A 25,452-nucleotide genomic window follows, 5' to 3' on the forward strand; every position below is an offset into this window, starting at 1 on the left:
TTTTTTGAGACGCTGTTTCGCTCTTGTTGCCCAGGCTAGAGTGCAGTGGCGTGATCTCAGCTCACCATAACCTCCGCCTCCCGGGTTAAAGCGATTCTCCTGCCTCAGCCTCCCGAGTAGCTGGGATTACAGGCATGCGCCCCTAAACCCGGCTAATTTTTGTAGTTTTTAGTAGAGACGGGGTTTCTCCATGTTGGTCAGGGTGATCTCAAACTCCTGACCTCAGGTGATCTGCCCACCTCAGCCTCCCAAAAAGTAGAAAGAGCTTTTTCCACCTGGTTTTGAACTGGGGACATTTCACGTGTTAGGCAAACATGGTAGTTACTACACTATGGAAACCCTAGGACCCTTTTAATTAGCCTTGTTTAACTAGTATTTTAATTTGGGCATCTCATTGTTCAGGTATGTTCCTTTTTGCTTAATCACCTAGATATCTTGTAGTCAGTCATCTAGTTTAGGTTTCTAGCTAAAACAACAACTCCTCATTAGAATTCACTTGTGTGTGTGTGGTGTCTTTAAATGTAAACTTAGGAATTGCATCTAGGTTTGAGTGTTTGGTGCCACCACCGTGTGGCTATGGGATGTTGGACAAAGTACCTAACCTCCCTAAATCTCAGTTTCTTTTGGAAGATAAGAATGGCAACATTTGCATCATATGGTGGTTGGGAGAATCAAAAGCCCTTACCCACCACACTCTGCTAGTGTCTGATGTGGAAATGTCAATTTACACTCATGCTCCAGCTCTCTTCAGTTTGCTAGAACCTTTTGTATGGTGAGTTCGTTGTACTTTTAGGATACTGGATATCTTTTAAGACCAGAATGTCCACTGCAATACAAATCAGCTTTCATTTAGATTTTTCTTCCTAGCAGCATCTCCTGTAGTGTTAAAAGATCCTGACTTCTGCAGAAAGATGGTAGAAGTTCCATAGCCCTTTCATAAGTATTGAGTGATAGTTTTTAACCATACCTGCTTCTTAGATTTGAAGTGTTCCATGCAGATGCTTGAAAGATGTTAGGCCAGGGATCTCTTAGGCCCGTGGTGAATGTGTGCTGACTCGTCACAGGTGAGAAAGGGCAGTAGAGGCAGGCCACGTTCACATAAGAGCATCTGTGGCTCTCAGTAGTTTGGTCCTTGTCATCTTGGAAAGTTAGTGTCATAGTCAGTGGCAGAAGCACCAGCCTCTACCCAGCAGCTTGTCTGTTACTACCGTTGGAGGAAAGAGTGCAAAGGACAAGTGTCTGCTGAAAGGAAGTGGGTACTGTTCATGCTGCTCTCTGGTGCTCACCACCTCTGGAGCAATGAGTAAAAATTTCTCCTTTGATTTGTTTTAATTTTTAAAACATTTCTACTGTGGTGAGAAGAAGGAATACAGCAGGAATCAGTAGAGATAGTTCTCTCCTATAGAATAAGAAACCAAGGGGCTTGACCTAGCTTTGAATTTTTATTAGAAAAAATGACAAGGAGAACAAATTCTTTGGTGAGAAAGTTTCATATTAAAAATATGTACAACCTTTCATTCATAAAAAATTCACATACATTTTTGTATTTAAACCTAAGGCTGTACCTTTCACACACCTCCAACCACCTGTTTTTTTGTTTTGGTTTGTTCGTTTGTTTTTTGTATTATAGAAAGGTACATGGACTAACAAGAGCTAATCCTTACTCAGCTCCTAATATGTGTCAGTCCCTGTTGTAACCACGCTAATCCTCACCATTCTACCAGGATAAGGAACTGGTCCAAAGCCACACAGCAGTAAGTAGTGGTACTGGGATTCAATCTTGGCAGTCCCTCTGCACGATCACAGATGGGACAAGAAAGCTGATGAGTTGTGGATGTGAGTATCAGTCCCTTTGGATTACTTGGATTTTCCTTAGTTCCTCTCCTTTCCGTCTTTTCACCCTTGTTTCTGTTTTCTTAGCATGCACTTGTAAGGAAGGGTGTGTTACTGAGCCAGAGAATTTTTGGGAAACAGGAAGTGGCCAGCAGTCATGTCTGTCAAGGTGAGGTTTGTTGCCCAGTCCTCCTAGCATGGAAGACAGATACAGATAACTTTTGAGAAGAAATGAATCCATTTAACTGCTATGACTGTTACTAGAAGTTGAAAATCATCTTGAAGGAAATTGACTTTGGCAATTGGCATTCAGGTATGCAGTGTCTGTGTGAATTCTTCCCAGTGAAAATTATTCTCTGGCAGTTGCTTTTCACTGAAGATGTCCCTCTGGGTTGCTCTGTCCCTCTGTGTGTCTGATGAGCAGTCAGTGCCAGTTGATTTGTGCCACCATGCTCCTGACAGGTGAGGAAGTTGGGAAGACACCCTGTGGTCCCCCACCTAACCAAAAGCCATACTATTTAGGGGACCTGAAGAGCTGTGTTGTGGTTAAGAGAGCCCTTTAGTGGAACTATCCAGGGGCTATGTTGAAGCTCAGTTAGTGACATCATCAAGGGAGGGCTCCTGTGGATTTCTTCAAAGAAATCCTAGATGGTTAAAAAGAGCTGCTCTTCCCTCACCCTAGGGTCTTGTGATGGATGGGGAGAGGAGAGGGAAGGGTATCCCTTGGCCATGAGTTTGTGGTTTTGTTTAAATATGAAATGCAGAAACGTAAAATCATTTGAAAACAAGATATTAGTGTGTGCAAAGGTGATGACGGGAAATGGAGTTATTGGAAAGGGGCGTCAGGAGCTATTAGAAGAGAATGAACACACTTTTGTTATGGGATTGTTACACACACACAAGTCATAACAAAACAGGGAGGAAACACTTGTGGCAGTGACAGTCCTTGTTTCTGTAACTGGTCGCATCGTCGTAGCTGACTTTTATAGCTACCATTCTTCCACTCCCTATTCTGTATTCTTTTTGCCTTCAGCAGGCAGCTCAGCTGGTCACGGTTCCTTTACCTGATGTGGTGACCGTAACCCAAACTGTCATTCCTGAAGGGTCCAGGCCATTCTTAGTTCTGCCGAGGTTGGGTTGTTGCCATTTTCCATTGATGTTAATCCCAGGGCATGGTAACACTAAGTGATGCCCTAAGGAAGGGCTCTCCTGTATCCCAGACATACCCTTCCTTACCTCCATAGTAGATTCGTAATCCAGTGTCCACATGATTGTCAGGGTCAGTCACCCCGGCCAGCACAGAAACTCCCTTCTCTGCCTGTTGATTCAGAGGTGTGAGGAACCTAAAGTGGCCAAGGCAGCAGTCTTAGCTTCCAGCTCAGTGGAATCATTGTTGTATCTCCTGGTGGAAGCATATCTTCCTTCGGAACTGAGACCTCTAGGCCAGCAGAGCATAAGGTTGTGAGGACAGGAAGCAGATTTTGCTGGTGGATCCTAGGGCAACCATGAATTGTACCACTCCCGCTTCCACCTGGTGATTCCTGAACTCACACATCCAGCCTGTCAGAAAAAGAGCACTCCTGCTTCCAGGTGATTATGTTACGATCCAGCTGCTGGATTTTCTTCTTGAGTGGTAAATCTTTTAAGTTTTGTGAGATTATACTTAGCAGCGGGCATGTTGTATTTGCTTAGTATTTGTTTGAATAAGATCCAATGAATTGAAATAATAGAACTAGAAGAATCCTTAGAAAGTATCTAGACCAAATTGACTTTTCGGACAAAATGAAGACGCAGAATGCTAAAGCTCAAACTGGAATTCAGATTTTCTTTTGCCAACCAAGAAGAATTTCCCAGTTCTAGCTTTGCTCTGCTCACGCATGGCTCAGAAGCAGGCTTTGGTTTGGGTTGATAGTTGGGGGTGTCAGATGATGAGCTAAGATTTATCTTCAGTTGGTAGCCAAACAGACTTCGCTATCAGTCAAAGATGGTGGTTGTATGTGTAGAGCAGTTCCATTTCCCGTCCAAATGCTAAACATGGTGGGCTAAGTGGTAGAGATTTTATAGAGCAGAATGTAGAGAATCCTGCTGTCTTAACTCCTCTGAAAAATGAAGAAAAACGTCTTGGAAATTAATAGATTAAATGTAAATGACTAAAATACATAGCTGATAGATAAGACATATTTAAAACGTAAAATTTCAATGAAAATAGACAACTACTTTAATAATTGAATTTTCCTTTAGCAAATTTGGTAAAGGATTAGCAGTAGGTAGATGCTTAAGATTAGTGCTTTTTTCACCCCCTGAAGCCATCATACCATAATATCACTAAGGTCAAGAGCATATTTAATTCGTGCATGGTGTTCTGGCTTCAGGCCTTGCGTTGGGTGGTGATGTGCAATCTTCTAGCTAATTTTAAAAATGTGAGCATTCTGCACAAATACAATTGTTTTCCTAGGATGAATAGGTGTTGCCAAACAACAGGACCATCAAATGATTCAGACCTACCTTATTTTTAAAAGAGGAAAACATGCTGGACTAGGAATGGATGCACTGGCCCCTGGTCCTTGCCCTGCCTTGTGCTGATTGGGGTCTTTGGGCCAATTAACCGCTGAACCCCAGTTGCCTTTTCTGTAAAATGGGAGATGATGATGCCTGCTCCAGGTTCCAGGCCACAGGGTTGAGAATCAGGTCCTTTTGTAATCTGTCCATTTCCATACATATACAGGAAGTTAACTCTCTTGTTTTAGAATGAGACATTTTGAATCATGTATGATAATTTAGCAGGGGCTTAAATAATAAGATAATAGATACATATGAGGCTTTTTGGTAGATATTGAAAGCCTATTAATATGGTAGGTTGACTGGTTAATGCTTTATGCTTTTCTGTAGATACTGGGAGAGATTTTAAGAAATTCAATAACTTTTAAAAAATGTCTGAATGATGTTATATAGCTCAGAGATGTGTTTGTTTAGATCAAGGCTGTATCCATATTTATAATGGCAAAAACCTCAATTACTTTTGCACCAACCCAGTAGTCTACACTAGTGGATGATCAGTGCGAAGCTTGTAATTTGAGTTAGGATCTCTGTTGCAAATTTGAATCACATCTGAATGCAAAGGAAAGATGTATCATTTGCTAATAGATAATAATGACCTCACTGATTATTTTCAAGGGCTAGTGCTTTTTATTCAGAACATCTTATTTTCTAATTTAAGATTCCCTAATACTACTCTTTTGATACTTAAAGTAATTTTTATTTGCAGCTTTATTGGCACCTGGGCTCTCTGGTTTGCTTTGTTTTCAAATAATCCCTTTCTAAACTCAAAACCCTCATCCTGCTCCAGAAATGCTTAAACAGGTGGGCCTCCAGTGTGTCTTAGAGGGACATTCTCACCCCAGAGCAGTGCTCAGGGAAGACAGAGTTGAGAGAGAGGTTTGCCAGAGAGAGGCACATGTCCCGGCTGAGCGGGTCCAACTGGACAGCTGGACTAGATGAAGAAACTGAAAAGCAGGGAAATAAAATTGCCCTTAATCCTATAAAAATAACAAACATGATGCCCTTTTTTAAAATTATTATTATTTATATGGAGTTTCGCTCTTGTTGCCTAGGCTGGAGTGCAATGGCGCGATCTTGGCTCGCCACAACTTCTGTCTCCCGGCTTCAAGCGATTCTCCTGCTTCAGCCTCCCGAGTAGCTGGGATTATAGGCATGCATCACCATGCCCGGCTAATTTTGTGTTTTTAGTAGAGACGGGGTTTCTCAGCGTTGGTCAGGCTGGTCTCTACTCCTGACCTCAGGTGATCTGCCCGTCTTGGCCTCCAAAAGTGCTGGGATTATAGGCGTGAGCCTCCACCCCTGCCCCAAATTCACTTTTAAGCCATAGCAAGTCAGCAAAAAGGAATGAAGAAGAAGGTCATTAAGGATTAAGAGATTTACCCTTAGTTGGTCATAATCAATGATCATCAGAGAAATCCAAATCAAAACTATATCATCTCAATCCAGTTAAAATGGTTTTTATTCCAAATGTCGGGCAATAACAAATGCTGGTGAGGATGTGGAGAAAAGGAAACCCTTGTACACTCTTGGTGGGAATGTAAATTAGTACAACAACTATGGAGAACAGTTTGGAGGTTCCTGAAAACCTCCAAATTGTTAGAGCTACCTTATGATCCGGCAGTCTTACTGCTGGGTATATACCCCAAAGAAAGGAAATCAGTGTATCGAAGAGATATCTGCACTCCAGTTGCAGCACTGTTTACAGTAGCTAAGGTTTGGAAGCAATCCAAGTGTCCATCAACAGCTGAATTGATTAGGAAAATGTGATGCATACACAATTGAATACTACTCAGCCATAAAAAATAATGAGATCTAATCATTTGCTACAACATGTATGAAACTGGAGATCGTTATGTTAAGTGAAATAAGCCAGGCACAGAAAGACAAACATTGCGTGTTCTCACTTATTTGTGGAATCTAAAAATCAGAACAATTGACCTCATGGACATAGAGAGAAGAAGGATAGTTACCAGAGGCTGGGAAGGGTAGTGGGAGGTTGGGGTGGGGGGAGGTAGGGATGGTTAGTGGGTACAAAAAAAAGAATAAGACTTAGTATTTGATAGTACAGCAGGGTGACTATAGTCAATAATAACTGTACATTTTAAAAGTACTTTAAGAGTAATTGGATTTTTGGTAACACGAGGGGTAAATGCCTAAGGGGGTAGATACCCCTTTCTCTAAGAGTGCTTATTTCACATTGCATGCCTGCATCAACACATCTCACGTACTCCATAATTAAAAACTATATATATATATATATTTTATATATATATATAATATATATATATAGTTTTTTAAAGGTTACAGCATACAAACATGTGGATTATTTTAAAGCTGGATGATGGGTACATGGAAGGTTATTAAACCCAGTTGCTCTTCTTTGGTGTATGTTACATTTTTTCTGTAATATATAAAATAAAAACCCATAAGAATAATATATTGAGGATCTGTACATGTATAATTAAGGTATAAAAATGCCTGTGAATTAAAAACATGAAATGTCCATAAGGTCCTTTTCCTCAGACAAGAAACGACTGAGGCCTGAGAGGAATACACAGGACTCTGGATAGTACTGGTGATATTTTAAGCTGAATGAGAACACTTCATAGTAAATTTTTCTTTAAACTATTATATATGTCACAAATATTGCCTACAATTTTTAAGTTAAGTCTATGGCGAGATTTTAACCTTTCAGCTTCACTTATCTGAAACAAGGTAATAGTAATGGCAATACTTCCTTCTAAGATATTTGTGGAGATAAAATAAGCTATGTAAAATAATGTATGTAAAAATGACTTAAACTTCTTACTGTTGCTAAAATACTTTGTTTAAATTCACTAACAAGATAGTTTTTCCAGACATGCGATGGAAGTAAAATATGTTCATTGTGGGAAAATCAGAAAATAAGGAAGAGTTTAAATAAAAATCATTTATAACACACTTGTTGGGGTGATCAGACCCAACACCAGGTCATGGGGGTGACGAAGTCCAGCAGAGTCAAAGGAATGAGAAAAGACAGTTTGAGAGAGAAAGTGGGTCCAGGGGGTCATCACTAGTGTATGGAGGCTGCGAAGGCCCCCAACCCTAGAAGCCCAGACTATTTATTGGTGATCAAACAAAGAAACGGGTGTTGAGAATGTGGGGGTCGAAAGGGTGCCGTTACATTAAGCACATGATCTACAGCTGTGACAGTTTAGCATCTGCTCTGCTACTGGAGATAATGGAGAGCAGGTTCTTTTAACTCAAGATACAGTCGATCCTGTGAGAGCAAGGCCAGTGAGTCTAGACACGTTCCAGAGCCACAAGTCCTGGATTCTATCCAAGCTACAAGGGGTTTTATGCCCTGGGCTTAGATTGTGGTGCCTCAGGGTAGCCTTCCACCCTTTAGCACAGAGCTTGGCGCTCCAAAGGCCACAAGGAGTTTTAGACCCTGGACCCCGGACATGTTCCAAGACTCTTTTACATTATGTCAGACATGCAAGCCCTGCCTCAGCTTCTCCCAACACTCAGCTTTTCTCCCATCACACACCATCACTAATGTCTTAGTTTATTTCTTTTTAGTGTGATTTTATTTTCTTCCCTCAGAACCAGAACTAATTGATACAGTTGTTTTCTGGGATATTTTTGCATTGCCAAAGTATGACAGTAAGAACACATGCTTAAAAAGCAAAGAATGAAGTGGCTCCTCTGAGTGTTCCACTGGGTGCTCCTTGAGGGTCTCTCCCCTCTGTGTGTCCTCCCTGAATGCACCTGTTTGGTGCTTCCTGAATACTCATTGGCTGAGTGATTGACGGCCACAGGCGCCAGCTTGGTTGACAGGTACTCTAAACAAGAGAGAAGACAGAGCCTCTGGGACCCTGACTTAACCTTGAACTTGCTTTATGACCTTGGGAAAGTTTGTTCACCTCATTAGTCTACCTTTCCTCATCTACGAGCCAGAGCTCTAAACATCGATGTTTAGATGTCTGTTTTAGCTCTAAATTAATTATTAATACTAATAACTACTAGATACACCAAGGGTATTTAGTTGAGAGTGAGTGAAAAGTGGTGATGAGGAAAAATGTGAATTTCACAAGTTTTCAAAGTGATTTGCAACCTCAATGAATAGTGCATGTGATTAAACATACTTCCCAGCAGAATTTTTATTCGGGAGTTAGCAGCTATGATGAGTGGAAAAGAATAGAAGTTAGAGTCATAGGGGGTACTATTCCACAGGATTTTGAGGCAGATGAATGCCTGAATATGGTCAAAAGATGAAAATATTAACTGTTGGGTTTCCGCCAGACCGTAATTATAATGTAGCTCTTCAGCATTGTTTTATCTTGCTTTAATGGAAGAATATTGCTGCCACTTAATAGATGAGAAGGGTGGAATGGTCGTTTTGCATTCATATCAGATTTGGTGTGGAGTTCTCTTTTTCCTAATTCAGGCCTGGCTAATAGTATAAACTCTATCCAATAAGAAGATACATTATTTTCTGACAACAAAGTCTGGAAAATACAGGAAGGAATGTGTAACTGTGTTTCCTGGGACGTGTCCTAAAGAAGATGGGACTAGAAGGTCATCCCCCAGCACATGCAGGTTCAGAACTAGTTTGAGGCACCGTGGTCCCCGGATTCCAGGGCTCTGACCACAGATCTGTGTTTTTTGAATTCCTTTATTATCTCTAGGCCATTTCATTCACAGATTCTTATCAACCAACTGAGATTAATTGAATTGTGCTTGAATGAGAACTGGATTTGTGAACATTTAAATGAGATAAAATAAATTTATCTATCTGGAAATAAAATCTAAAGTTTTCTTCAAATGTAGTTAGCGTTTCAGAGGGCTTAAGAGAAACTCCTACAACTCAGTAATAGAAAAGACTACCCAACTAAAAATAGACAAAGGGTCTGAATAGACATTTCTCAAAAAATACACAAGTAGCCACCAAGCACATGAGAAGATGCTCAACGTCATTAGCCATCAGGGAAATGCACATTAAACTGCTGCACACTCACCAGGGTGGCTATCATTTTTTAGAAGACAGGCAATAGCAAGTATTAGAGAGCATTTGGAGAAACTGGAAACCATCCATTGCTAGTGGGGTTGTAAATTGATGCATCACTTTGGAAACCAGTCCTGTAGTTCCTCAAAAAGTTGTACATAGAATTATCATTTGACCCAGCAACTCCACTCCTAGGTATAGACCCAAGAAAAATGAAACATATTTATACTAGAAAATTTGCACACAAAAGTTCATAGCAGTATTCATAATAGCTAAAAGTTGATGAACAGCCCAGATGTTCGTCAGCTGATGAATAGATCAACAAAATGTGGTCTCTCAATACAATGGAATGTTACTGTGCTATATTTTAAAGGTAAACACTGATATATGCTACAACATGGATAAACCCTGAAAACATGCTAAGAGAAGGAAGCCAGTCACAAAAGACCATGTATCGTATGATTCCTTTTATATGAAATGTCCAGAGTAGGCAAATCTGTAGCAACAGAGAATTGGTTGCTTAGGGCTGGAGTAAAATATTGTGGGGTTGGCTGGTGGTAACTAAAAAGTACAGGGCTTTGGGGGTTGATATAGATGTTCTAAAACATATTTGAAAGGTTGGACAACTCTCTGAATATACTAATAACCATTGCATTGTACATTGACAATGGGTGAATTATGTGAATTTTGTCTCAATAATCTGTTATCCACCCCCTTCTCATTTGAATCAGTTTTAACATCTTACTCTTGAGAGAGAGAGAGGGAACAGATATGGTTAATCATCTTTCAAGAATAGTTTAATAGAACAAAAGTTACAAAGTTCTCAGTCTGGTGTGGAACATTTGCATGAGGGAGCGCAGTATACCGCATGCACCGGGATTATGCAGAAGGTGCTGCACGCAGAGCAAGTGGGATTGCTTGGAACTTCAGGGAAGGCTTTACTCACCAGGCGGCAAGGGGCAGAAGGGTGTTCCTGGCCAAGGGTGGCACGAAGCATGTGGTGATGTTGCTTTTTAAGTTACAGAGTTGGGTAGGGGGTGCAAGTGATGGCAGACGGGTCTGGAAAGGGAGATTACCTTTCAAAACGTTTATCTTTCATTAAAGAGGAAACTATATATGTAAATACTGTGCTGAACCAGTCTTTATCTTCTGGAGTTTTGAGTTTGTGAATTAATAACACAGAGCTCTCATTTGCTGAATGTTTGCGGTGTGCCTGGCCCCAGTCTGAGGTCCTTTCTTATGATACTCCTCACAACTTAGTGAGGGGTGTGCTACTATGGCGTGTGTCAAGCAGACGAGGAAAGGGGCAGCAAGAGGGTCCCGGTGGCCACAGCTGTGCAACTGGTGGATGAGTGAGGAGGTCCAGAGTCAGAGTCAGGCAGCCAGACTCCAGAGTCCGCCTTCCTCAACCCTGACCTCCCAGTGACATCTCTAGGGGCATCAGTCTGCAGAACCATTGTTCTAGTTGAATTTCTTCCAGCCTTTTTTTCAGGGTGCTTTTGGTTCGTTAAAATGACCAAATGTGTCTACAATTAGCTTGGCAATCACTTCGTTTTTCTTGCACAATTGTAGTTGTTGCTGGTTCACTTAATAAATTGCAGAAGAAGAACAGAGTGGTGATAATCACAGGGATTTCTTACTTGAGCTGTGTATATTTAGTGTTCATTCAAATTACATTTGTTTTAGGTTGAGAGAAATCCTTCTAAACAGTGATGACACTGGTTGTTCCCTGAGATGACTTCTTGTGTAAATCTGTCTGTCAACACCATTTGGAGGGCTTCTGACTCAGAAGACGAACATCCTTGGGATGGGCAAAGTGATGCTTATTTTGCTTTCCCTAAAAGTAGTTCTAGGTGTAAGAAGTGATGTGACTGACTTAGGGCCTTAGATTATGGCCCAAATACAGACTTTCAGCAATTGTGCCCTTTGTTTTTTTGTGTAGATTTTCCTACCTTTAATAGCTTTACTGACAACAGTAACACTCTAAAATGAGAGAACATGTCTTATATTAGAGAGGGTAATAGGTTGGTATTTTTTGAACCATCAAAGGCCTAGGTCAAAACTAACCTTTTCCTCTGACTTTTTAGTCAAAGAACACACCCTTTGGCTAATACCCCAAGACAGAAGTTCTTTGGTGCTGAGAGTCAACGACAGTCACATTTTCTTTGAGAAGGGAAGGAAAGCTCTATCTCTGGATAACGGGGCAGATCCATAGCCCCATAGCACAAAATTCGGGCAACTGAGAACCCAGCTGGCCCCCAGTTGGCAATTCCTCAACATTCTGGTATGTCCTAGCATTGCCAAATAGGCTGGAAGGATTTAGAGAACAGGAAGTAAGCTACTGGGAGATAAGGCTGCAGCTGTAAATTGTAGACAGGGGAGGAAATGAGAATAACAGCATTAGCAGTTTGGCTTTATTTTTAAACCAAAAATCACTGGAAAGATTTCTGTCTCTAAGGGCATTACTCACCTATTCGTTTATACTGTTGGAACTCTTAGCATAAAAGTGTGTAAATGGGACCACGTTTCCATGTACTGCTGCATCTCAACTGATTAAGAATTTCTAAAAGATGAAATTGAGTCTGTGAACATTTCATTTATCCAACAATGGCAACTGTGTTGTCATAAAGACCAAAAAAACTTTAATTTCGCAATAGATATCATTTGAAAATATTTTTTGCCTCCACTCTTTTGTGTTTGTGTCATGCTATGACCGTGCAGGCTTTTTCATGAAGAGGTTTGGTTTTGATGGATGTTAAAGGCAACAAGGAAGATAATGTGTCTAGCCCCTCTCCTCTGGAGTATGACATCTTGTCATCAGGTATTATTTTACAGAGAGGATCATAGTGGGTGACTATTCATTGGTATTACATTTAAATAAGGTAATAATTTAAAAACTGATCAGTCATGAATATTGTGTTCTTAATTTGTCATGTTCTATTCCACAGTGGCCATTCTGAAGTACATGAATGGCTATGGGCTTAAATAACAAATGTGTTAGGGACCAAATTGTAGCCACATGCACATTTGTGGATTCTAGCGCTTGGGTCAAATCACTGGCAGATCTGAAAGAAGTTTGTGAAGTTGGCTTTTATTTACCATTTGGAAATCCTAAATTTTATGACATGTTCAGTGTCATTTAAGGACTTTTGTTGATGTCGGTCTAACTTAAAAAAGTCAGTAATTTTAATACAGGATTTTTTAAACTAAGCTAAAAAAAAATGAATCTGGGTTTGTTGCCCTGCTCCGCAGGTGAGTTGAGCCCCCTCCTGTGTCTGTGTACAGAGGACTATATTAATGTCTGTTTAGGAAACAACTGCAGGGACACAAGATGTCCTAATCGCTGTCCTTAGCACCTAACACTGTCTGGTTTATCATAGGCAGGCAGGCAGGCAGGCAGTGTATGCTGTTGTTCAAATGCCTTTGGGAATTGAAAGTAAACTACTTGAGGGAGCTGCGGTGGCTGCGGCCGGTTGTCCTGGCCCACAAGGAGGCGAGGCTGTGCGGTCGAGGCCACCTGGGCAACATTTGGAAAAAAAAAAAAGGAAAGTAAACTACTTGAAATCGTTTTCAATACCTTCTGTATAGTTCAAAGATATAAGTTAACAAGGATTACAACCTCTAATAATATATTATTGTTTGTACAATATATTCAGAATTACTATGTCAGTATTCAAAGGTGAACATGCTGTCCTTTTCCTCAAGCAGCACAGACCTGTGGTGGGGGGTGGTGTTCACAAGCTGATAGTTATGTAAGCACTGCATCCACAGAGCTATGACTAGAGCAAGGAAGAGGGTCTCAACAGAGAGGATACAGCTAGATGGGGCCACCTGGGAGTTCTTGGTGTCCACATCCATGCAAGGTGAGCTATCAACTGGATTCAGTTTCCTGGTTATCACCAGGTCTCAAAAGATCTCAGCCTCACAGCTGCCTCTGATTTTTGCAGTTTTAAAAAAGAGCTATGATAGTCTTCACACTTTAAGTAGGTAATAATTTCCTCTTGAAAAAATTGATTTTATTATACATTTTACAACAAGTGCAGAGAAACACCAAGTGTGGCCAACCAAGGCTGCTCAAGGCAGACTAAATCAGGTGGTTCTTGGGGCTTCCTCCTAGCCCTCTGGTGCCCTAGACACAAGTTTAAAGACCTAAAATCAGGTGTGTCCATGGCATTGCTTTGAGAAGTCCCGGGGTTTATGTGTTAGTCTGAAAGCAGAAATTGTACTTTGGACAGAGAGTGTGAGGAGGGGCCTGGGCACTGTGGAAGTCTTTAACCATCAGTCCTTTTTATTTTCAGATATAAATTAGAATTAGGAAACCATTATCACCAGTGCCACATGTTCACAACTATTATGATTAGCTATTAGGCACAAAATACTGGGAGTAGACAAGGGTTCAAATCTTTTTTTATTCATACCAAGAGTACTCTTGCTGGTTAATAATAGCTGTCATTTTATTGATGTATGTCAGTATCTAGCTGCGTGTCTGGAGGTTCTGACTTCCCAGCTGGAACTTACCTGAGAATAGCAGGTGTGTTTCATAGCCACCAACTCAGTACTAGTCACATAGCATGAATGTAAAAAAATGTATGCTCAATGTCTCAGAATTAATTCGTGATTACCAGGATGGGCCAGTCAGGAACAGCCTCAGGGAACATTCTCCAGGGTGAGCCCTGCCGTGTTGCTTTTGTGGCTCATGGTGTCCGGGAACCATTCCGTAACCCTCAGTCCCTTGCTACTTTTACTGGGCTCTGTGAGGCCGCCCTCAGACTCCTCCGGCACTCATCTATTCTCAAAAGCCACCTAGCAGAGTTGCTACCTTTTTAGATAAGTGATCAGAAGTTTTCAAATTATAAAACAAAGTTCTTATACTCAGAAAGTTTGAAACTTATAATTTATTCCTATTTCCTCTGGTGATAAATCCGAAACAACTTAGATTTTTCAAATATGTATTTTTTTTCCCAAATTAACCACATTCAAATGCTAAACTATTTAGAAATAAGGTAGACCAAAAAAGACACTGAAAATTTTGCTTCAGGAGGAAAATGAACCTAAATAGTACTCACCCTTTCCTCTTTCCATACTAAATAAATAATACCCTGATTCAAATCCATAGTAAATGTTAAAATAGTTTCCCTACAGCACAGGACCAGCAGATGAAGGATCATCTGTGAGAGGCAGGTGCTGGGAGCAGACAGGCCCCGGGTCCCCTCTTTGTTTTTGTAGTAGTGGGCATGTTCGCGCTGTCTCTCATTGTTAGGAAGCCTGGTCAAGTGAGGCTGGTTCCCTGTGGACTCTCATGTGAACTCTGGCTGTTCCCTCCCCTGATCCCCGCATTCGCCCCCAGTCTTCTCCCTTTACTGACTGCATTCTAATTAGTTCTTCAAGTTTGATCACATCACAGAAATAATCCTGGCCCACAGATTTATTTCCTGTGGTAAATGTCTTCTTGGTGGTTTTCTAGGTTGTGCTGGTGAGGTGGAATGAGCCCTACCAGAAACTGGCCACGTGTGATGCGGACGGAGGCATATTCGTGTGGATTCAGTACGAGGGCAGGTGGTCTGTGGAGCTGGTCAACGACCGCGGGGCGCAGGTGAGTGGCAGGAGCAGCTCTGCCAGTGAAAGGCTGCGGGGTAGAGAATGCCCAGACAGGCATTCCAGAGCAAGCATGTTAGCACCACACAGCAGCCCGTGCTCCAGAGCTAGGGGGAAGAGAAATCAATCAAATTAGAATCCTGTGGCTGGGTGCAGTGGCTCACGCCGTGATCCCAGCATTTCGGGAGGCCGAGGCAGGTGGATCACGAGGTCAGGAGATCGAGACCGTCCTGGCTAATACGGTGAAACCCCATCTCTACTAAAAATATAAAAAATTAGCTGGGCATGGTGGCAGGTGCCTGTAGTCCCAGTTATTCAGGAGGCTGAGCTTGCAGTGAGCCGTGATTACGCCACTGCACTTTAGCCTAGGTGACAGCGTGAGACTCCGTCTCAAAAAAAAAAAAAAGAATCCTGCTTTTCATTTCTCTTGCATATGTCACTGATAAAAAGAGTGCAGGATCATGCCTCCTTTTCAACCGTGCTGCTGTTGTGAGAACTCTCCAACTTTTAAACTTGAAATCATTTTTTACCCTTCAGTGTTACGATTCCATGTTAAATTTGGGGCCTCTGGCATGTCACTGTTTTGCCCCCTTTGAAAGGTATCTTCCCTGTGTTGTCATTCTCATCGGTCTCATGGAGAGCTTCACGTGACTTCTCACAACCTGCTCAACAAGGGAAGGGGGCTACAATCTCTTCCGCAGGTTTCAATCAGCACGGCCACCTGTTGTCATCTTCCAGCTCTTCCTTTCGGATACAGTTTGCCTCTGCTCTCAGGAAACAGTTGTACCCAGGACATCTGAGCTGCACTGTTTCTAGTTCTCCCATAGATTGTTCTGGTTTATGGGACAGCTTCATGGTGCACTTTTTGTATGGGTTTAAGGACACAAGTTTGAGCAGGCAGCTCCCATCCTGGGGATTGTACAAAACTGTGACTTAGGAACCTGAGTCCTCAGGGGGTGTCAATTAATAATTAATGAAAGGTTTCTTGGACTATTTTAACTCTCAGAATGATTTCCCTGTGGCTGCCTTTCCATACACTTCTAAGGTACTTGGATTCTCATCCTTCCCTCTCCCACCTGTTGCTTAAATAAGCTGTGAGCTTCCCAAGCTGCAGATCAGTCAAGTGACTTAAATTACAATGAATGAAGATGCTATTGTCAGTGGCTGTTAGCAGGCTCACAGAAGACCCTGTGTGAAAACAGCGTTCTTTTTTTCTGAGTTGATTTGGTAGAGTCAATGTAATAATATTGACTGACTGATAAGGCCTTACCAGTTTCCTTCAGGCCTCCTTACAGTGAGAAAAGGAAGAGGCAGAGCGTGCCCTGTGACCATTAACTGGTCTTCTTGAAGGAGAACCACAGATGTGGACATCGTCATGTGGGTGGACATGTGATCAAGAGTACGAGCTCTGGAATCAGACAATGTCAGCCATGACTCTCACCCCATGACTTGTGTGGGAGATACTTCCCTGTGTCTCAGTTTTCTTATTTGTAATGTAGGAGCTATAATGTGCCTGCCTCGGGATCACGGAGGATTACATAAGACTGTGTATGAAAAGTGCCCATGGCACTGCCTGCATCTTATCACAGTACCACCTTATCTAGCACAGAACTGCCCTGCCCTGAAGCAGTAGCCATAGGCCATCACCAAAATGAGTTTCAAGCCTTGAGGTAGCAGCTTTTCATGGTTTTCTGTGACATGGATGCCTCTCCTAGTTGGCCTGTAAAGGTTCTAAAATGCTGTCATTCTTCCATTAACCAAAGCATGGGATTCTTTTCCCTAGAAAGGCCCAGTGATGAGGTGAGACATGTCCTCAAATTTAGGGTGACCAGAGGACTTGAAATCACTGCTCTGAGGAAGAAATGGAAGGGGATCAAGGATAAATGCCAAATGAGGGAGCAAGGATAAACACCAGATGAGTGCTTGGCTTTTTTATGCGTTATATCTTTCAGTCTCCAGGAACCCTGTTCTGAAAATATCGTTATTCTCAGTTAATAGAAGAGAAGAATCCAGGTCGGGAGTTCAGTAACTTGTCCAAGGAAATTCATGGGTGGTAAGCCAGAATTCAAACCCTAGTTTGTTTGAGTCTGTAATGCCTCACCACATTATCATGCTCCCAAACAAGAAAGGATTTTCTCTTTTGTCAGAAATGCGTGTATTCGTAGTGTGGTTACATGCTGCATAATGACGTTTCGGTTAACATAGACTGCATATACAATGGTGATCTCATAAGGTTATAATGGAGCTGAAAAATTTCTGTCACCTAGTGACATTACAGCACAACACATTCCTCATGTGTTTGTGGCATTACTGGTGTGAACAAACCTACTGTGATGCCAGTTGTATAAAAGTATAGCACACGCCATTAGTATAGTCCATAATGCTTGATACTAGCAAATGACTATGTTACTGGTATTTACTGTACCTTTTATTATTTTAGAGTGTGCTTCTACTTTTTTTTTTTTTTTTGAGACGGAGTCTTGCTCTGTCACCCATGCTGGAGTGCAGGGGCACCATCTGAGCTCACTGCAAGCTCTGCCTCCCGGGTCACACCATTCTCCTGCCTCAGCCTCCCAAGTAGCTGGGAGGATAGATGTCTATATGAAAGGGAGTTTATTAGGGAGAATTGACTCACACGATCATGAGGTGAAGTCCCACGATAGGCTGTCTGCAGGCTGAGAGGCAAGAAAGCCAGTGGTGGATCAGTCTGAGTCCCAAAATCTCAAAAGTAGGGAAGTTGACAGTGCAGCCTTCAGTCTGTGGCCGAAGGCCCAAGAGCCCCTGGCAAACCACTGGCGTAAGCTCAAGAGTCCAAAAGCTGAGTAACTTGGAGTCTGATGTTCAAGGGCAGGAGGCATCAGCATGGGAGAGAGATGAAGGCTGGAAGACTCTGCAAGTCATTCTTCATCTTCTCCTGCCTGCTTTATTCTAGCTGTGCTGGCAGCTGATTAGATGGTGTACAACAGATTGAGGGTGGGTCTGCCTCTCCCAGTTCACTGACTCAAATGTTGTTAATATCCTTTGGGAACATCCTCTCAAACACAGCCAGGAACAATACTTTGCATTATTCAGTCCAGTCAAGTTTGACACTTAATATTAACCATCACACCCCCGAAGACCTTCCATGGGACAAGGTGTGGAGGTGGAATCATCCTGACCCAGTGTAGGCCTAGGCTAATGTATTTGTGTCTTAGTTTTTAACAAAAACATTTAAAAAGAAAAAAAATATTCATAGAAAAAGCTTACAGAATAAGGATATAAAGAAAAAATATTTTGGTATCGCTATATGTTTGTGTTTTAAGTGTTATTACAAAAGGATCAAAAAAAGTATCAAACTTTTTGAAAAATTGAAAAGTTTAAAAAGTAAAACAGTTACAATAAGCTAAGGTTAATTTATTATTGAGGAAAGAATTTTATATAAAATGAGTGCAGCCTAAGTATTCAGTGTTGATAAAGTCTGCAGTAGCATACAAGGTAATGTCCTAGGTCTTCAGTCACTCTCCACTCACTCTCTGGCTCACCCAGAGCAACTTCCAGTCCTGCAAGCTCCATTCATGGTAAGTGCCCTTTATAGGTGAACCATTTTTTGTCTTTTATACTATATTCTTACTGTATGTTGTCTATGTTTAGATAGCTTTAGGTACATGAATACTTGCCATGGTATTACAGTTGCCTACAGTGTTCAGTACAGTCACATGTGTACAGGTTTGGAGCCTAGGAGCAATAGGCTGTCCCACACAGCCTAGGTGTGGAGCAGGCTCTACCATCCAGGTTTGAGTAAGTGCACCCTGTGGTGATCACACAAGGGACTTGCCTAATGACATACTTCTTAGAATGTATCCCCATTGTTAATCGACATGACCGTATACCACAAGGAGCTCAGGCTTCTTTACCATTAAAAAGGCCCACCCCACCAGCCAAGCAGTGCCACCAGCACATGGATTCTCCTAGCAGGAGCCTCTGTGAGCAGGGGCCCTCTGTCATCTCCATAGCAGCTGTGCGGTCACCACCACCCGGCACTTCCCTTGTGTTTCTTTCCATTGAGAGTTTGGAGCAGATATTAGAAACAAGAAAGGGAGAATGAGTTCAGCTCTGGAGGCAAATGAGCTTCCCTGGGCCACAGAACATCTGGAAGCACCCAGAATCTCAAATGCCTGCCTACCAGGTTCGACTAAAGTAATTACTGTATGTTGTGATCTCATTTAGAGTTTTGTTTACTTTTGCCATTTGGAACTCAGATTTTTCAAATCTTAGAACCCATTGAACAACCATCATCATTAAACACTGGCATTTTGGGGGAGGATTGGCTGCCTTTAATCGTCTTAGAGTCAGATCTTATCCAACTAAAAGGACGCCACACACTGGTGACGCTGGTCAAGGTAGTGGTGGCTTTGTGCACCTGGAAAAGTTCTGTGGCTTTGAAAAGGAGTGTCCTTGAAACCAGCTCAGAGAAAAAGACTAATTTTTAGAAGAAATGACAGATTATCTTCATTATATAGCATGACTTTCATTGTCACAAAGAAATCATACATTTGGCAAAAGCTAAGAGATGCTTTAACAGTTTCTTTTTCAGGAAATTATTAAGAGTCCTTTATTTCAAAAATGAGTTTGGAACAGTACACACATTATTTTACAGTATTAGTCACCAGGGGCGGCTGTACCAGGCACACACACTCTGAGACAGTCTGATGAAAAGCTGCCTGGGTCAATGGCATGGTCAGCCTGCTGCTCAGCTTCAATTAATCCATGCCTGAGAACTCTCTTTAGTAAAGCAAGAACATTGCAACCTTCTGCAGTTGAAAAACAACCACAAGAACTGGAGTTTCTGCCTTTTTGTTTTGTTTTGTTTTGGAGACAGGGTTTCTCTGTCACCCAGGCTGGAGTGCAGTGGCGTGATCTCGGCTCGCTGCAACCTCCGTCTCCTGGGTTCAAGCAATTGTTGTGCCTCAGTCTCCTGAGTAGCTGGGATTACAGGCATGCACCACCACACCCGGGTAATTTTTTGTACCTAGAAGAGAGGTACTAAACCCTGTCTCTACTAAAATAGAGACAGGGTTTCACCATGTTGCCCAGGCTGTTCTTGAACTCCTGGGCTCAGGTGATCCACCCGCCTTGGCCTCCCAAAGTGCTGGGATTACAGCTATGAGCCACCACTTTTTTTCTTTTCTTTTTTGTTTTTTTTTTTAAAGTAATTTGATACTTGGTTTTCTCTGGTTTTGTTTTTCCAGTCGTGATATATTCTTATCACTTTATGTTGACCTAATAAACCCAAATTTGGCCAAGTGGCTAGTTGGGAGACTGAGTCAGGAGGATCTCTTGTGACCAGAGTTCAAGATCAGCCTGGACAATATAGCAAGACCTCATCTTGACAAAAATAGTTTTAAAATTAGCTTGGTATTGTAGCACCACCCTGTAGTCCCAGCTACTCGGAAGGCGGCAGCAGGAGGATGGCTTGAGCCCAGCCATTTGAGGCTGCAGCGAACTATGATTGTGCCACTGCGCTCCAGCCTGGTGACAAAGCAAGACCAAGTCTCTAGACAAATAAATAGAAACCCAGTTAGTCCATGTGATCGTCCTCTATTACCAGCTTTTTTGTGTGATGTCAAATTGCTGGTATGTCTTAAGAAGCTTCTTTTTACTGGCTATGCGTTTTGGCTATTGATTAAGGAGATTTCCCAAAATAGTTTTTTCTTTTAGTACAAATCTTTTTTAAGATACATAGTTAAAATGCATATAAGTAAATAGCATTATCTTTGCAAAATGAAAGAACTTTTAAATTTTCTTCCGGAATGCAATGCATTGTTTCTGAAAAACATTGTTTTATGTTAATGAGAAAAACCAGACAGTATAATTGGTTGGAACATAAAGTCATTGAAGCCAAGGTTGTGAGTTTATCTGAGGAAACAACTTTTTTCAGTAATCTGAGACCAGCTATTCAAGAGCTATCTCATAAACCATGCCATTGTCATGATACAGACATTGCTGATCACACTGTCATGCACGTCCCTGTGAAGAGACCACCAAACAGGCTTTGTGTGAGCAATAAAGCTTTTTAATCACCAGGGTGCAGGCGGGCTGAGTCCGAAGAGAGAATCAGCAAAGGGAGATAAGGGTGGGGCCGTTTCATAGGATTTGGGTAGGTAAAGGAAAATTACAGTCAAAGGGGGGTTTTCTCTGGTGGGCAGGAGTGGGGGAGTCACAGGGTGCTCAGTGGGGGAGATTTTTGAGCCAGGATGAGCCAGGAAAAGGACTTTCACAAAGTAATGTCATCACTTAAGGCAAAGACGGGCCATTTGCACTTCTTTTGTGGTGGAATGTCATCAGTTAAGGCAGGGGCAGGGCATTTTCACTTATTTTGCGATTTCAGTTACTTCAGGCCATCTGGGTGTATACGTGCAAGTCACAGGGGATGCAATGGCTTGGCTTGGGCTCAGAGGCCTGACACACACAACATAAACCCATAAACCCTGCTTAAAAAACAGCCAGAAGTTCATGTTTTTTTGGTGTTTGTTCACTTATTTTCTCATTACCTGAAATGTCATATATCCATTTTTAAAAGCTAAATGTTTTTAACTATGAGCAACAGTGAAGATTATTGATAGCATTTGTTTTGTTAGAAAAGATTAAAAAGAAGCACAATGTAGGACAAACTGAGAAACCAAGGTGGTAGAAAATAGGCACAAACGTAACACTAATTAGAATAAATGTAAATAGATTAAATTTACCAATTAAAAGATAAAGCTTAGCAGATTATATTTGTAAAAATCTAGGTAACAGTATATACTGTTTAGAGCCACACCTCAGACTTAAGGACGTAAACAAATTTAAAGGATGAGAAAGATATATCTTGCAAATACCAAGAAAAAAAATAAAGCTGATGTAACTGTATATTAGTATCAGATAAAATAGATTTGAAGACAGATAGCATTATTTGGTAAGCTGTAGTTTACCAAGAATATGTTTTTAATATGTATACACTTATTAATAGCATCACAATAAATGAAGGAAACTAATAGAACTGAAAGGAAAAATTGATAAATCCATTGACATACTCAGACATTTTAACGACAGTCAGCAAAGATGCAGACGATCTGAGCAACACAATTAACAAGTTTGACCTAAAGGACATTTATGGGTTCTTAATTCGCCAATTAGAGAACATACATTTTTCTCAAACACAGAAGAGTTATAAAAATTGTTGTTCTAGGACAGGATTCTGCAGTCCTTTTCTGTGACAGGTCAGATAGTAAATATTTTAGGTTTTGTGGACCAGGAGCCAAAAGTGAGGATATTATATAGGTATTATGTAACAAGAGGAAAATCAGATTTCAAAAGATTTTTATTGACAAAATTTAAAATTTGATTTATGAACACTGAAATTTGAATTTTATGTAATTTCAAATAACAAAATATCATTCTTCTTTTGATTTTTTTCTTCTGAACCACGTAAAACCATTCTCAGTTTGTGGGCCATACAAAAGTAGGTGACAGGTCAGATTTGGCTCATAGGCCATAGCTTGCCAGTCCTGTTCTAGGACATCAATAAAAAACAGATTTCCAGTGTCACGTTTTATGATTATAGACCATGATCTCTGAACACAGTGCAACTGGGTTAGAAGTTAATAATGAAAAGATAACAGATCTCTGTCTGTTTCTGTTTTTTGTCTTGTGACCGAGTTTCACTCTCCTTGCCCAGGCTGGAGTGCAATGGCGCTCACTGCAACCCCTGCCTCCCGGATTCAAGCGATTCTCCTGTCTCAGTCTCATGAGTAGCTGGGATTACAGGAGCCTGCCACTACACCTGGCTAATTTTTGGTATTTTTAGTAGAGATGGGGTTTTACCATGTTGGCTGGGCCGGCCTTGAACTCCTGACCTCAGGTGATCCACCTGCCACAGCCTCCCAAAGTGCTGGGACTACAGGCATGAGCCACCGCGCCCGGCCTGTTTAGACATTTTTAAATATATTGTTAAATAGCTCATGATTTAAAGAATATATTTAATAGACATTTATAAAATCCTAGATATAAATTATAATGAAAACATTATGCCGACAAAAAGAGTCAAACTCTGTAAAATACTTGAAGAGATTTATTCTGAGCCAATTATGAGTGACCATGGCCCATGACACAGTCCTCAGGAAGTCCTAAGAACATGTGCCCAAGGTGGTCGGGCCACAGTTTGGTTTTATACACTTTGGAGAGGCATGAGACATCAATCAAATACATTGCTTTGGTCCAGAAAGGCGGACAACTCAAAGGGGGTCCGGGAGGTTCCAGGCTTTGGTGAATTTAAGTATTTTCTGGTTGACAATTGGTTGAGTTTGTCTGAAGACCTGGGATTGATAGGAAGGTAATGCTCAGGTTAAAATAAAGATTGTGCAGCCCAAAGTTCTTTTGAAGTCTTTTTGTGGATGTCGTTAGAGACAGTAGGATGACAAATGTTTCCTATTCAGATTTTAGGTAGTCTCTTTAGGATTGGGAGGAGTCTGGAAGAAAAAGATCTAGCGACATTAATAGAGATTCTTTACCGATGCAAACTTTTCCCCACAAAAAACAGCTTTGCAGGGCCATTTCAAAATATGGCAAAGAAGCATGTTTTGGGGTAAAATATTTTGATTTTCTTCTTTGTCTTCTAATGTTATGCCAGAGTCAGGCTGGAAAGTAAATCGTGATATATAGGGTTACATAAAACCCAGCCTATCTGATGACAATTTATGATTTGTAGGGCATGACTCCCAAGACCCCTGAGATAGGAATTTGGGCAAGGTAAAAAAAAAAAATCAAGAGTTTTTTCCTTAATTATATACCAGCATTTGTGAGATATGCTTAAAGTGGTGCCATGAGATAAATGTATATCCTTAATTACTTATATTAGGAATAAAACTGTGATCATTGGTCAGATAGGTATTTATCTTAAAACATTATTAATTGAACAGGAGAGTAAATCCAATGAAAGGAAAAGTAAGAAATAATAAAAATGAAAGTGAAAATTAGTACAATAGAGAAAAAATAATAAGGTAGAGATCAACAAATCCAAAAATTTGTTCTTTGGAAACAAATCAACAAAATAGACAAATTGCTTGCAAAACTGATCAAGAGAAGAAAAGAGAACACAGAAATAATTTTATGAATGAAAAGTTGGGCATAGCTATAAATAGAGATTACAAGGTAAACAAACATAATTATAAGATGCATAGGTAGTTCAATGGGGGAAAGATAATCTTTTCAACAAATGGTGCTTAAACAGCTGAATATCTGTGTTTTTTAAAAAGAAAACCTTGATTCTCACCTCACACCCTGCGTAAAAATTAACTCCAGATGAATCGTAGACATAAGTGATACAGCTCCAGTGAGTGGAGGAACACCAGGGTTCTTAGTCCTCAAGCCAATTTAGATAAAACGACCCGGACACATGTGGAGTGGTTTTAAGGAGTGGAGAGTTTAATAGGCAAGAAGGAAGAGACTCCCCCATACAGAGATAGAGGGAAAGGAGGCTCCAAAGCCAAAAGAGGAGGTCCTCAAGTGCACTGGATACCAGCCAGGTGTATATGTAGAGGCTGGAGGAGGTGTCTGATTTGCGTAGGGCTCAGGGGATTGATTTGACCAGGCATGTCATTCAAGTAGCCCGGGGAAAACGCTGGCCCTCCCACCCTAGCCTTTTAATATGCAAATACAGGGCGCCAAGGATGTTTTACTGGGGATACATGAGGACAGCCATGTTGCCAGGAACACCTGGGACAAGGGCGAGAAGGCCGCAGGAATTGCCATGTTGGGTGGACCCAGTTTCTAATGGCCTGCATTTGCATATCAAAGATTGACAGCCTGGCTTTAAGAAATTTACAGGCTCACGCCTGTAATCCCAGATCTCAGGGAGGCAGAGGGGGGAGGATAGCTCGAGCCCAGGAGTTCGAGACCTGGCTGGGCAATATAGCAAGACCCCATTCTCCACAAAAATGTTTAGAAAAAAAGAACAACTTCCCAGGACCCCTTTTCCTCTCTGCCTAAAATAATTTCTCAATAACTCCTACAACATAAGTGTAAAAGCTGAACTTCTAGAAGTCTTTGCAGCCTGAGGCTAAACAAAGATTTCTTGAATTGGATGCAGAAAGCATGATCCATAAAAGAAAAAACTTGATATTGGACTTAATCGAAGTGTAATGACACGAAGTCACAATTAGGAAAAATAAGTTTTGGTGTTCTGTTACACAGTAGAGTAAGTATAGCAAATAACAGAGCATATTTCAAGATTGCTAGAAGAGAAAATTTTGAGTATTGTTACCACAAAGAAATGATAAATGTTTTTTGTTTTTGTTTTTGTTTTTGAGGCAGAGTCTCGCTCTGTCACCCAGGCTGGAGTGCAGTGACTTGATGTCGGGCTCACTGCAAGCTCTGCCTCCCGGGTTCACGCCATTCTCCTGCCTCAGCCTCCCGAGTATCTGGGACTACAGGCGCCCGCCACCATGTCCAGCTAATTTTTT

The 25,452-nt window shown here is 41.3% G+C and overlaps 1 protein-coding gene across 1 annotated transcript in view; it reads left to right on the forward strand.

Annotated features, from left to right (window-relative positions):
• TULP4 (tubby like protein 4) overlaps nucleotides 1–25,452 on the forward strand; it is a 219,632-nt gene that overhangs the window by 102,934 nt on the left and 91,246 nt on the right. Inside the window, exon 3 of the mRNA XM_011952762.1 lies at nucleotides 14,844–14,972. Coding sequence (XP_011808152.1) covers nucleotides 14,844–14,972 — 129 coding nt within the window. The remainder of the gene's footprint in view (nucleotides 1–14,843; nucleotides 14,973–25,452) is intronic.

This window comes from Colobus angolensis, unplaced genomic scaffold (genome assembly GCF_000951035.1).
Source record: "Colobus angolensis palliatus isolate OR3802 unplaced genomic scaffold, Cang.pa_1.0 Scaffold35, whole genome shotgun sequence".
Classification (NCBI taxonomy): Eukaryota; Metazoa; Chordata; class Mammalia; order Primates; family Cercopithecidae; genus Colobus; species Colobus angolensis.